Raw genomic sequence first — 14094 nt, 5'->3', positions numbered from 1 at the left:
CTAGAAATTAGAGGCATCGTAACAGCCTCTGCTCCAGAGATGCATGAACTGCATTTCAAATATGAATTTACTCACCACCAGAGAGTTCTTACGACATCGCCTGGCAACAAGACTCAGACACATTTCTCAAGTTTCATCCTTAGGGGTGGCTGGAGTGGAACACTCCTGGAGCCCCAGGAAATAGCAGTCTCTGGGAGTATCTAAGAAACTATGCATTTTAGAAAATACAACTGTGTCAATAGCGGTGTCTCCTCTCAGCAGCCACTGCTAAAGAACTCTTTTTGGCTGGCCTTGATCTTCAGGAGAAGTATGAGAAGGAACAGAAAGAGTTGTTTGGGCCTTTGATTTACTCACCTTCTCCAAGACCCGGTGGGGTATGGAAGGCATAGGAGCCAAGAAGATGAGAATAACATAAAGGCTATGAGAGACCGTGTTTACTCACAAAGCCAAAAGTAAATCTCACCAAAACATAGCTTCTGGATTGCGATGTGTAAGCATGCATCTTCTAGGGACTAGAAATATTCCTTGCCAACCGTTACAAGCTGGTGGCCCTAGCCCACTGATTTTAAAATCTTCAGTAATTTAAAGAGAAGAAAACACTGACAGGCCTTTGAGATCTCAATTTGAGAAAGGCGATTTAAAATCTTTTTGTATTACAAATATGTACAATATTCTATAAATCTATAAGTCAATTGCAAAATTGTTATCATGAAAATATAGCTTTATAACTGGTAAATAGTTTTTTAGATCATCATGGAAAAAGAAACAAAATTTTTAACAATTTTGGAGGAACTTAATGATTCCTGATGATATTATTTTTGGATAAAAACTTAGTGGGATGATCTTTGACGTTCCTTTGATCACTGGGTTTTATGACTGTACATTCCCTCTCCTTTTTAAAAGTGGCTAAGATAGTCAACCCTGGTTTTAAAAGAGATGACAATAGAATGCCTAAGCGCAGCTGAAATGGATCTAGAGAGGAACAGAATTAGAAAAAAATATGAGAATTCTTCCACTCAGCCCCTTATTTGATCTTTAGATTAAGCATCATCTGCTTTAGTCTTTTTAGATATATTGCATCAGTAAGCATTTTAATATCATCAGTTCCAGAACTGTCATACTCACGCACATTTTAATTTTAATACATACTGTTATAATGCTATTAAAATAGATAATATAGCACAGGATATGTATTATATACTCCAAATAGAAGAATGAACTTTTTGCTATTTCCTTTAAATGGATATCACATATTAGCCACATCTTGAAGGGAAAGATAAAATGTTGAGATATAAAGATGACACGCTTTGCTTTTCAGGAATTAAAGGAGACCTTGGTGATACAGGAGACCAGGGCAACATTGGCAAGACTGGGCCCTTTGGCAAAAAGGGTAAGCCATGTTTTATTTCTCTCTCACAGTGATTTAAAGCAAATCAAGCATACCCTTGATTTATCTGGAAGGTTTTGTGTCATAAAAATGATCCTGTTTCTTTCTTTGAAAATATGAGTGTTCACTTTCTTTATATCTTGGCTATTTCTTCCATACCTAAGCAATACGTCTAAAAAATTAAAAAGACTTGAGCAAAATTAAACAGAAATTCAGGGGCAGAATCAAATATAAATTCTGGTAGATCTCTATATTGGATTCTGTTTGGGGATCTACTGGTTATAATCCTTGATCCAATTAAAAGAGTGTCATAACCATGAAGTGTGTTCAGTAATGGAAAGCAATTATTCATGAAATCCAAGGAAGAAGAAGAAGGAGAAAGAGAAAGAGGAGGAGGAAAGGAAGAAGAAGAAGAAGAAGAAAAAGAAGAGGAGGAGGAAGAAGGAGGAGGAGGAGGAGGAGGAGAAGGGAATAGGAGGAGGAGGAGGAGGAGGAGGAAAAGAAGCAGCAGCAGCAGCAGCTCCCCTTTGGGAATCTATTAACAGAACGGGAACTTGAAGTACACAAATGCACATCCTTTTGTTTTTAGTCATATCCAGACCCTGTATGTAATCACTGCTTCAATATTATAAAGTAGAGATAGCCTCCTTTTTATTACTTAAGCACACTTCCTCAGTCTTCTCAATAAAGTCCACGATGGTAGCAGGTTCTGATTGCTTTTGATATTCAATAATTCATCCAGGCATTGTTGCACTTGGTTTGAAGATACAAAGCTGAATGAGAATCAAACTTTATTGCAAGAAATTCACAGACTATTTAGGAAGGTAAGACTTTCTCAGAAAGGATTATACCACTGAATAACTATATGACTACCACGTGGCAGAGTAGATGAGATTGACGTGAAGAACTCTTGAAGAATAGTAACATGTTTATGGAAATGGGGAAAAGGCATTTGAGGCGGGATGCGAGAGGTACTTGTGCAAAGGTACAGATCAGGGGAAACTCGGTGTCTCGGGTAACAGAATTCTACAAGCCTTGTTGTGCCCTCCAGCCTTCCCCACATGCTTGAGCAGCTGCATATTAAACATGGGCCTCGCAGTGGTCCGCAGCGTGTTCCCATAGGCAGGCTGATAAGCAGTCTCTGCAGAGGCTATGGCTCCTCTCCTTGCATCTTGTGGCTCAGTACTTACTCTCTCCCTACTCTTTTCTAATTCATTCCTTTGAGAAATTTCCTTCAGCCTGCATTTGAGGGCAGGGATACAGGGCCGTGCCATTAAAAAAAAATTGCTATGGATATTTTTGATCCAGTGGCTTATGGTATATTTGCCTGTAGTTGAAATCCTCATATCTGAGGAACAGCTATATGGACTCCTCAGAACTCATGGCTTTTGATGCAGAAGGTGTCTGTGCTGGATTTACCATGCAACTAATGAGGCTTCAGCTTAAGAGCCCCACCCTTGTATGGGTCCTCCTTAAGACCCTGAGAGGCGAATTAGCGGCAGGTGCACATGTCTTGGTAAAATCCAAAAAGTAAGGCATTTTAACCTCAACTGGCTAAAATAATACCTCTCAACATTTTTTAAAACTATTGTCCCCCCTTCTTGGGGGACATATTTTTTCTAATTGCTCCCCCATGGAATTTTAATACCACCCATGGATTATTTATATATATTTGTTATGTATTGTGGTATGTGTTTATGATTTATATATTAAAAAGAGTAAGATTTCTTCCCCTCTTAAGAACTGACTTTTGCATCTTTGAGGTGATATTTTTCTCATTAAGAATGCATGGTAGGTTCAGACTATATCTCCTGCTTCGACTTCCCTCCATCATACTTCTCCTTATAGTAGGTGGTTTTGGAAGTCGACACAAATATTTAGAGAGATAGATAAGAAGAACGTGAGTGGGGTGTTTCATCTGGACTTCATGGGATGTGTAGGTAGCTCACAGTTACTTTCATGTACAGTTAATAATTCCAATGTTGGAAGAGCTTTGAAAACTACTCCTACAACTTATTGTCCACATCTATCCAAAGTCATGATGAAACGTGTGGAGGCTGAGATCAGATCATCATATGAATGTGTCCTGGTCCATCTAGCACGAGAAAAATGTGGATTGTGGAAAAGAAACAAGGTTTGAAATGCATAGGTCCAGAGCTAGTCTGTACAAAAAATTTTCAAATCTAACAGCTCATATGTGAAAAAGACTTTATAGAAGTAGTCTTAAATTTAACAATATCCTTAATTTACCTACATCATGATAACAAGTTTTAAAGGTAAAAGAAACTTCTTATGTTATTATTAATAGTAAAAACAAAATTCAGATTTCTGCTATAGGCCATGAGAGAGTCCCCTGCACTAATCCTTTTTCTAAGAATATCTGGCAGAGTCAAGGGGGGGAAAAAAAACGTATTTGAAGTCATGAGAGAGATGCCCAACTGAATAGGACTTTAGAGTTCATAACCTGGAGTAGAGAGGAACCACTCTAAGGTAAGTTATACATGCTGTACTTACTACTTTTCCTCTCAGATCATTCACCAATTCATAAGTGAGGAAGCACTAAGAGGCTGGAGCAGAAAGTTGCTCAAACAGAATTGGTATTCAAGATCTACCAAAGTAGACTGGCCTCGAGAAATGCCACCCTTTTTTTTAAATTTCAAAACTGAAAATTTCCAGTTAGAACTTCAGAAACTCTGAAAAACATTTAATTAAATGTTTTTAATGAATGAACATATGTTCATTCATGTTTAAAAACTCTTAGCAAACTAGAAATGGAGGAAAACATGAAATATGAGGAATATCAACAATAACAAAAGACTATTTAAAAATCGTACTCAGTAATGAGATATTGAACACTTCTCTCCTGAGCCTGGGAATGAGATGAGCACAGCCCTCATCATCAATTCTAATCAATATTATAGAAGAAGTTCTAGCCAAAGCAAAAATGCAAGAACAAGAGATAAGGGTCACAATCATTGGAAATGAAGAAATCAGTCACTATTTGCAGATGGCATAATTGCTGCACAGAAAATACAAAAGAATCTATAGATTAGCTATTATTGTATTATTAAGTTGTTTAGATAGCTTAATATACAAAAATAAATTTTGTTTCTATATACCAGAAACAATTTTTTTATTAAAATTATTGGGGTGGCATTGTTTAATAAAATTATGTAGGTTTCAGAAACAATTTTAAATGAAATGAAAAAGATGCCATTTATTATAGCATCAAAATTATCAAATATGTAGGAATAATCACAAGAGAAATTAAAGAATATCTAAGGAAATGTAGGCAAAACTACATTCATGATTAAAATACTCAATACTGTTAAGATATCAATTCTTCCTAAATGGATCTATAGATTCAATGCTACTCAATCAACATCTCAGAAATAGTTCTCTTGAAATTTGATAAGCCAATTTAAAATTTACATGGAAATGAAAAGGACCAAAAATACCTAAAGACGATCTTGAAAAAGAAAAACAATGCTGAAAGACTTAAAACATTGAATTTAAACATTCATTATAAAGTTACAGCTATGAAGATAGTGTTAATTTAGTACAGAGACAAATAGATCAATGGAAGGATTAGAGCATGCAGAAACAGACTCCCAAACTTGATTTATGCAAAGTTGACATTACTTTGCAATGGGAAATGATGAGCCTATCAATAAATAGTGCTAAGTCAATTGAATATTCATGAATGCAGTCAAATATATGCAGCTCATAATGTATGAAAAAAATTATAGAGGTACACAATTCATTTATTAATTAAAAGGTCATGATTCGGGGTGAATTTTGTAATGTGGTGTTTGTCTATTTTTAAAATTTAGTGATTTCTTTTTATTTATTTCCTTAAAACAAGCATTCGTTTTTGTAACCAATTTTTCATTTGTAATTTAGTATTATTTTTCTTAAAGAATGCTTCTTAAATTGTATAAGCTTCACATAAACTTCATCATGGATCTGCTCCTGACTGTATCAGCTTCATTGAACAACTGGCTAAAGGGATGGACAGGTATAGCCAGAAAGTGGGATGTTGAACTTGAAGATTTCTGAGATGCAGCTGTGTTAGATGAGGTTAAGATTCCAAGGTTTGCCCTGAAATGGGCAGAAATGGAGAAGGAGGATAAGTCGCTGCCATTAACACATTCAAAATTTAAGAACATTTTTCAAAGAGTTATTCTAGATGTTGCATTTCCCTAGATTTAAGTGTGTCCAATCTGGATGAGACTCCAGCTAGGAGAGTTGGAGGTAATGATCTTGAGCCAAGTTTTAATCCTTTCACAGAATAAGACTAAGTAACTTGGGAGGGTGGTAGACGGCAGAGACAAGGAAGGGCTAAGAGTTTTAGTATGATTTTCTGAGCCTCGAAGTGGGTAAACTTCCACTAATGTTGGAAAAGTAACAGTCTGGGATGATAGAGTAAACTAACTTTATCTTCTTCAGGAGAATTCCTCATTCACACTCAGGTGCATATACACCTAGTGCATACATCTATCATCTTGCTCATCGTCATGGCTTATTAGTGTGTCTGTTTTGCCCTACAGACTGTGAACTTCTAGAAAGAACAAATGAATAAAGATTTATGGGTCTATTTGCTTAAATAAATAGAAGCTCTATGTGAATATCTTACTTTTTATCATTTTATCCTAATACCTATTTTATAGTAGAAAACTTCTAGATGTTGCATTAAAGATGAAAAAATGAATGGTAAATAGATGATTTCCTATGATGTAGCCCTCTTCTCTACCTATTTCTTAAGTACCACTTTCCTTTAACATCAATTTCCACCACTGACTAAGATTTCTTTCTCCTCCAGAGATGCCATCAAAATTTATGAGCATGTCCTGGAATTTCAAAAAAATGGAGGTACAGTGTTCTGGCTCCCCTGGATTAATTTCATTTTTAAGCTGTACTTTGAAATTTATTGTCCTCATTTTGTCAATGGCCCTTCTAAATTTTTCACTGACTCAGATTAATCTCAACTTTCTGAACTGACCTTAACGTTGCCACTTGCAGGAACAAGGTAGCTTTCCAAATGACAATATTTCATTTTACGAAGAAAGAATAATTTAGTATAGGTAAATTTAATTTCTTAGCAAAATAAAAGTTTTTACTTAAGTCGATAATCTTTTACAGTGAAAGCATTATGATTTTTTGATTGTTTGTTTATTTACATGCAATCTCTAATTCTTCAATCTTAAGGCAGTTATTACAAACATGTTCCTTCTTGTGGGCCACAAAAAGCTTTTGTGTATGGCTTTAAAGCAGAATTTGTTTGGGGGAAGTAAACATCCTCCATCATAGCTAAGTATTTGATATGTTTTTGTTTATCATAACTCTGATTTAGGAGGCAGAAGCTAACACTGGTTGTACTTCCTCTCTGAGTTAAGCGTAGAGACGATTATAATAAGATGACATTATCTACTCCATCCTCCTAATGATCTTATGATTTTAGATACCATTATTTCCACTTTAAAATGAGAAACCGGAGGCTTAGAGACATTAAGTAATCTGTCCACGTCTAGCTAGTAAGTAGCAGAGCCAGGATTCGAGTCCTGGTTTTTCAGACTTCTACAGTCTTTCACTCTATCACACTGTTTTGACCTTTCCATCTGTAAAAAAGGAAAGGAATTTATGTCAAAATACTGGAAAGTAATCACAGGGCTTACACTTTTTCATATTTAAAAAAAAAAAAGAGTTAATTGTTAATTCAAGAATCCTTTCCCCACACTACTGAGACCCAGCTAAAGAAAGGCTCTCGCTTCAGTGAAGGCTTCTATACTTGGATCCACAGCCATCTTTGCTGTCTCCAGATACCTGCCAGGCAGGCATTTTCTTCATTTTACTGTTAATACGTGAGAGGGATAGTGCTGTGACTCCCTTATGTGTGCTTTGTTTTTCTTAAAAAACCGTCATTTTTCCAAAGCAAATATTTTATTTATACTTGTTTTATGTCCATCATTTGGGCTTAGCTGAGAACTAGGATCATAGCAGAACTAGAAACAATTTTCATTCCATATTGAATTGAAATAGGTTCACATATTTAAAAAATACACTTTTTGAAAATAATTTAAATATTAAGCCATATTCATATGACCTTTCAAGTCCATATTGTTTTTGGTGGTGATGAGGACTGTCAGTCCTTTCGATTTTTGATAATATTTTTTGAATACTTTGTTTTCCTTCATTAAATCATTAGTTAACTCATTTGGGAAGCACCAGGAAACTGGGGAGTCAGAGATAGCTGGGTTTCAGCACCAGGAGTGACATTGAATTGCTGGATGTTCTTGAGCATCTAATTTTGCCTTTCAGATCCTCAGTCTCCTCAGTAGTAGAATAAAGATAATGATAGTATCTAGCTCACTGCGTTTAATATAATATCTATATGTATCTAAACATTATAATGATAATATATATAAAGTTTCTAGAACAGCACTGGGCAAATAATTGGCACTTAGCAAATCTATATTCCCTTTCTTCCACTAATGTATTCTCAAAATCCATTCTTATCTCTTACAATTTACGTATAAGGGATGAAGAATTTGCAGGACACAACTTAAGTATTAGTAGGTCAGTCTCCCTCATCAGGGCGATCGGCATATTTCCATGCTTTTTTTCCCAGCTGCACGTGATCTCCCACCTTGCTCCCATCTCCCCCCACCTGCTGAAGATTTCATAACCGAGCAGCAGCGTCACCTCCTCAGGAGAACCTTGCTTCATTCTTCCAGCTAAAGCACACTCCTAGCTTTCTCCCAGAGTATGTCATCTCCGTTCCAGGTCTTTCCTGCAACGTTTGTAGCATTCTGTTGCCATAGAGTTTTTGCTATGGTCTCATTTCATTCAAGTACAAGTTCTGAGGTGTCTTTCTAGTATTTAAAATACATTCTGGGTTTCGAGGACCTCCTCCTCCTGTCTGGGGAGCTAGCTTATGAATGTCTGGCATCACATGGGTCACTTTGGAAAGGCCTGGCAAATCCTTGGGGCCCCAGCAGGCATGCCCTTCTGGAAGATCATTCAGGGCTCGTAATAAAGCACGTTCAGTACGTTCAGGGCTCGTAATAAAGCACTCAGCAAAACTGTCCAGTGGCAGTTACCAGCAATATGTGGTTTTCGAGCACTTGAAATATGGCTCGTCCAACTGAGATTTGTTGTAAGTATAAATATGTACATTAAATTCTGAAGACCGAATACCAAAAAAAGAATATATTATATCCCATTAATAATTTTTATATTGATTACTTATTGAAATGACAACATGTTAAATATATTGAGTTAAATAAAATATATTATTAATTTTTTTAAAAAAAGGATTCAGCAGCGATGAAGAGAATAGTTAATGGGCAGGCAACACAGGACACGCACTGGGTTTTGGAGAGGCTCTCGTTTTTTCCCTTTCTGTGGTTAAAGATGGAGTTAGGCAGAACCTCAGTGCTGACTCTGTTCCCCTCAGGTCATATACCTAGTTCCCTGGCCACACCAAACTCCTACTAGGGAAAGCCACATACTCTTCTCTAGCCCGGATGACCTTCATCCTGTATTTATCCCTTCTCGGTCCTTCTTTTTCTGTTTTCAGATCACCATTGAAGCATAAACTCTTTTTTACTTCTATCAGAGTCTTCTCTTTTGATTCTCAAAAACTTCAGCTGAACATTTTCTCCTGTAAATCAAAAAGTTTGCTTTCCATTATTATGTCTGATGTGGGCTTCAAGAGCTTATTTTGAAGTTAAAAAAAAAAAATCAACATCTTTTTTCTCTCTGCTTTAATAATTCTGATTCTCTGAGAATTATTTTGTGGATGCCTTTGACTAAATAAAAAAATGGTCACATGCAAAGAAGAGTAGAAAGGAAAATTATCAAGGTTGATATTTTGGTGTAATATATTTGACACAACTTTATATTAGAGATTTTTGCACATATCGCATCTCTTCTAAAAATATGTAAAATGCTTTCAAGTCAGAAGTTTAATCTTGTCTCTATATCCTCTCAAAGTGCCAAGCCTTTTGTCTTGCACAGAGTAAGTAAATAGTAAATATTTGTTGAATTAAGTTGAAAAAGCACAATACATGATTTTGAAAATCCAAGGGCAAAGCCACAGGGAAGAATTTGGGTGCATAATAAACCCACAGGCACTGCAAGGTGTTAATCAATTGATCTGTATATACAAAACAATGGTACTTTTAAAACTGAAAAACATGCAGAGAATTCTATTAGCCTTGTTCAGAAGGCCACATTATAAACATAGTTATTAAGATAGGTGATAGAAATTAAAATGTTTGTTATACATTCTCCTGAAATTCTACATTTAATCTAAATCACTTATGACTTGTTTGATTAGATGTACCTATGTGACCAACTCAAATTCAATTATTTATGTAAAACTAAAGAATACTAGTTGGAGATATTGCGAATAAAATTTAAAAACTCTTTCCTCTGATTTTAGCTACATAAGGTATTGTCTGTCTGAAATGATTCACCATTTTATTTAATTGTTCTTTTTGTGGCTCTTGTTTTTATTCAGGGGACAAAGGAGAAAAGGGTTTGCCTGGGATTCCTGGAGGAAAAGGCAAAGCAGGTATGACAGCTCATTTTTCTCATTAGTTTCTGGCATTATTCCAAATGTAGTCATCTCAAAGATAGATATTTTTTAATGGAAAACAAGAACCCTTTGAGTATGCTTAACTTTATTTTACTGGGGTATAGGAAAGGGAAGAAGGTAACTTTCCTTTTCATTTGCTGATGACTTTCCAAGCCCTGGGGAAGGGGATGATGGCACATTCCATCCTGGGCCTATTTATTTCGAGGAGGCAAACCAGCACAACAGGAAGCAGCCCTCATTCTCCTAGACCTAGAGGAAAATCCCCCATGGCCTCAGCAACAGGACTGTGTCAGCATGCCTTACATTCCACCAGCATCTCAACCATGTACTGGCCAGCAGTTTGCCAGAAGCAAACTGGCCAGGTGCAAGAAGGCCCGTAGTTATAGAACCTTCTCTCTGAGGGCCAGGGAGATTCTCCCTGAGCACTGAGAGTTTTATTTCCAGTGCTGTATGCAGAGTAAGAAAGTAAGTTGTTTTAGTGGCCTTCACTTGTTTCTGTCTACAGGGATACAGTGAAGATGAATTCTAAGAGCTGTTTTAAATTCCTTATATTTAACTGAAAAATAAAGCCACATTCCCCCCCCACCCCCACTTTGGCTAATAATCTTCTTTTTACTTTTGAACCACTTAAGAAAAAAGCAAACAAATGGTGTCATGAAGCAGCCGTTCAACAGAAACAATGGAATCATTTGAATTTCACATCATTTTCCTTACGATTTCTTCTTTGTCACAGTAAAAGTAGGTAGTTGAAAAAGGTATATGAGCTGAAGGGAATGAATGGCAGAAATTAAAATCATAGTTAATCCATAAATAGGATAACTGCTTCTTGAAATTGTAAGTTGAATCTATTCACAGGATTTAAACTTAGTCCTTGAAACATTCAAGCTTTACTCCAAACGAATCATCAGAATTAACATTTTATTTCAGCATGAAAGGTTTCTCCTGTCCTGGGGAGGTTGTGTGTGGGTGACCAGTGCAGTAACAGAAGAGAAAGCTGGCTAGAAATATGTTTTAAGAAAGCTGTAAACACTTGAGTTGAGATTGGGAAGTCACGTCCTGCGTGTAACAAAAATGCCAAATGGTTCACAATAGGTGTGCAGTGGTTTTGCATATTTACTCTTTTTTAAAAAAAAAATATGGCTTAGAATTGTTTTAAGTCATTCAAAATATTTTAAAAGATATTTTCTGAATTCATAAAGACACTATAAATTGGAAACTTAGTTTCAAATACAAGATTAAAAGTATAGCAATTCACAGAGAGACATAGCCAGACTAGAAAAAAAGATAATAAGTACTGGGAAGAGAGTGCTGGTTCCTTTCTGCATGTGTTTCAACATGAATTCACAGTTTTTGTCATTTCAAAGGTACTGTCTGTGACTGTGGGAGGTACCGAAAAGTTGTTGGGCAGCTGGATATTAGCGTTGCTCGCCTCAAGACATCTATGAAGTTCGTCAAGAATGGTGAGTATCTTCTCTCTTGCTTTGTGTTATTTATGTATCGATTTAGTGTCCTTCGAGTTTACAATTCTAATATTCCTAGCAGAAGATACCTCGGGTAGGGCCAGGGACTACTGAGATAGTGTCACCAGATTAAAAGTCCTTCAAAATGCTAATTATCTGCTCCAACTTCAGGACACTTCGGGTCCACTACGTATGTTCATACATGCTGCCCTGACTCTGTGCAGGAAAAGCTACCCTCTGGAGAGAGGGGAATGGTGAAAAGGGCAGAGTTTGGCAAGCCATGCTTGAGGAATAGGAAGAGACAGAAAGAGTCAGACAGAGCTAGCATCTCAAAAAATAAAAGTAATAAATAAAAAAATAACGACTTTCTTGAGTCTTGGAATAATAATTGTTATTATATAGGTGCTGCGATTAACCTGAAGCTTAGTGAGATTAACTTGCCCATAGATACAGAGCTAATAAACTAGAGCAGAGATCTCGATACAGGCCTTGCTGATTCTTCTACTCTCAGTACAAATCAATAGGGACATTATGCGTTTCTCTAAATGTTGCCACTTTTCATTTTAGTCATTTTTGTTATCCTTTGTCTATTTCCCCTTTATAGTTATCATTAAAGCCCTTAAAATGGGACTTAGATGCTCTCTTCTGAAACACTATGAATGAGGGAAATATTGTAGTTAATGTTACGGTTGGTTCCATTTTGTTGTACTTTCATTTGTCATAACCCAGCTATATTTGTTGTACATTATTAGGAGCACAGAGATGCCCTTTTGTGTTCATCCTCATCTTGTAATATAGAAGCACAGGAAATGCTTGATATTAACTAACTACCCTAATTATAGTTCTGGTTATAACCCACACACAGGATGCTGTCTCTAACACGGCATAGACTCTCGTGAATCAAACAGACCCTAGAAGTTCAACATTGAGCAATAGTTCTTAACATTTGAGCAGTCACAAATTTCTTTGTGAATTTTAATTGATGAACCCTTAAAAAGTATACGTAGACAAAACATGAATACCATATTATGACCTCAGGTTGATTCTGAGTCCGCGTTTCTGTTTTGAAGCTTACTCAGTAGCTCAGTCTACTTCATGTACTTGGAGTGAAGTGTAGACAGTCTCGATCGATGTGCATGTTCACAGCCCAGGAATTTGGCACAAAATGGAAAAACTTCGGAATTATTCCCATATCAGTTCAATAAGCTTTTATCATCCCTCGTGATGTTAAAAGCATCAAGTCAAAGATGTGGTCATTGTCCTCAAAATGTTCACCATTTAGTAGAAAAGATACACAAACGTTAGAGCAGAATGTGTCACGTGCCATGAAGTGGAAGGGACAATAGAAACGTAGGGGACAGGAGCCCCCAGTGTCTGTTCAGCATTGGAAAGGCGCCTATGGGAGAAAACGCTTCCACCGAGCTCTGAAGGATGGATTGGAGTTTGCCAGGTAGAGGAGCAGTGAGACGAATTTCCAGGCACGAAAGACATCGAAGGGAAAGAGAGAAGGGCCTGTTCATGGGACTGTAAGTACGGCCGAAGCATAAACAAGGATGGAAACAGTCTGAGACGAGCTGAGTGGCAGTTCATATAACAAGTCTGTCAAAGCAGCTTTCTGCTTCAGAGTTCTGTGGGAAGTTAATAAAGAATGGCAGGGAGGGCAGACGGGAGAAGTTTGTTCTCCGTTTGAAAACTAGAAAGGTGGAGAATATATTAAACCAGTGCTTACCTCCTAACAGGGCCTTGCAAAATAGTTATCGAATATTGAATAAATGAAATCCAGCAATATTATATACTTGTCTTGTCCCCTACTGAGATACATAATTGCCCTCATCTTTTCCTCTCTGCAAAGTCATAGCAGGGATTAGAGAAACCGAAGAGAAATTCTACTACATCGTGCAGGAGGAGAAGAACTACAGGGAATCCTTGACCCACTGCCGGATCCGGGGTGGGATGCTGGCCATGCCGAAGGACGAAGCTGCCAACACACTCATCGCCGACTATGTCGCCAAGAGTGGCTTCTTCCGGGTCTTCATTGGGGTGAACGACCTCGAGAGGGAGGGGCAGTATGTGTTCACGGACAACACTCCACTGCAGAACTACAGCAACTGGAAGGAGGGCGAGCCCAGCGACCCCTACGGGCAGGAGGACTGCGTAGAAATGCTGAGCTCGGGCAGGTGGAATGACACCGAGTGCCATCTTACCATGTACTTTGTCTGCGAGTTTGTCAAGAAGAAAAAGTAACTTCCCTCATACTACACATCTGTTATTCCCCGTGCCTACCACTGCAGTTCTTTTTATCCGTCCTTTTCTTCCTAGTCATGCTACATTTGTTCTGCCTCAACATTTGTTCTGCCTCAAGCCAAGTGGGAAACGCTAAACTGAGGCTTGGAATGTCCATTGCCATGCTCTCTGGTGACAATTTTGAACATTTTTATACACGGTATATTGTTGAGCCAATAGTCCACTAAGTGACATGGGTCCCAAGAGCGAGTTTGAATTACTAGTTGTGTGGGAGGTGGTTGTCTACGTCTCAAAGAAAATGTTCTCTTAGCATTTGCCCTGCCCCCTTTCCCTAGAGCCCTAAACCTCTCTCTAACTGGCACAGTGGCTCATTGGACAGCTGGTTGGTGATGACTAGGGTG

The 14094-nt window shown here is 37.4% G+C and overlaps 1 protein-coding gene across 1 annotated transcript in view; it reads left to right on the top strand.

Moving 5' to 3' along the window:
• COLEC10 (collectin subfamily member 10) overlaps nucleotides 1–13850 on the top strand; it is a 33446-nt gene extending 19596 nt beyond the window's left edge. Inside the window, exons 3-6 of the mRNA XM_039853687.1 lie at nucleotides 1319–1390; nucleotides 9912–9965; nucleotides 11354–11449; nucleotides 13302–13850. Coding sequence (XP_039709621.1) covers nucleotides 1319–1390; nucleotides 9912–9965; nucleotides 11354–11449; nucleotides 13302–13693 — 614 coding nt within the window. The 3' untranslated portion in view covers nucleotides 13694–13850. The remainder of the gene's footprint in view (nucleotides 1–1318; nucleotides 1391–9911; nucleotides 9966–11353; nucleotides 11450–13301) is intronic.
• Nucleotides 13851–14094: the final 244 nt, after the last annotated feature.

Source organism: Pteropus medius, unplaced genomic scaffold (assembly GCF_902729225.1).
Source record: "Pteropus medius unplaced genomic scaffold, Ma_sr-lr_union100, whole genome shotgun sequence".
Lineage (NCBI taxonomy): Eukaryota > Metazoa > Chordata > Mammalia > Chiroptera > Pteropodidae > Pteropus > Pteropus medius.
This window is presented reverse-complemented; position numbering and strand designations above follow the sequence as displayed.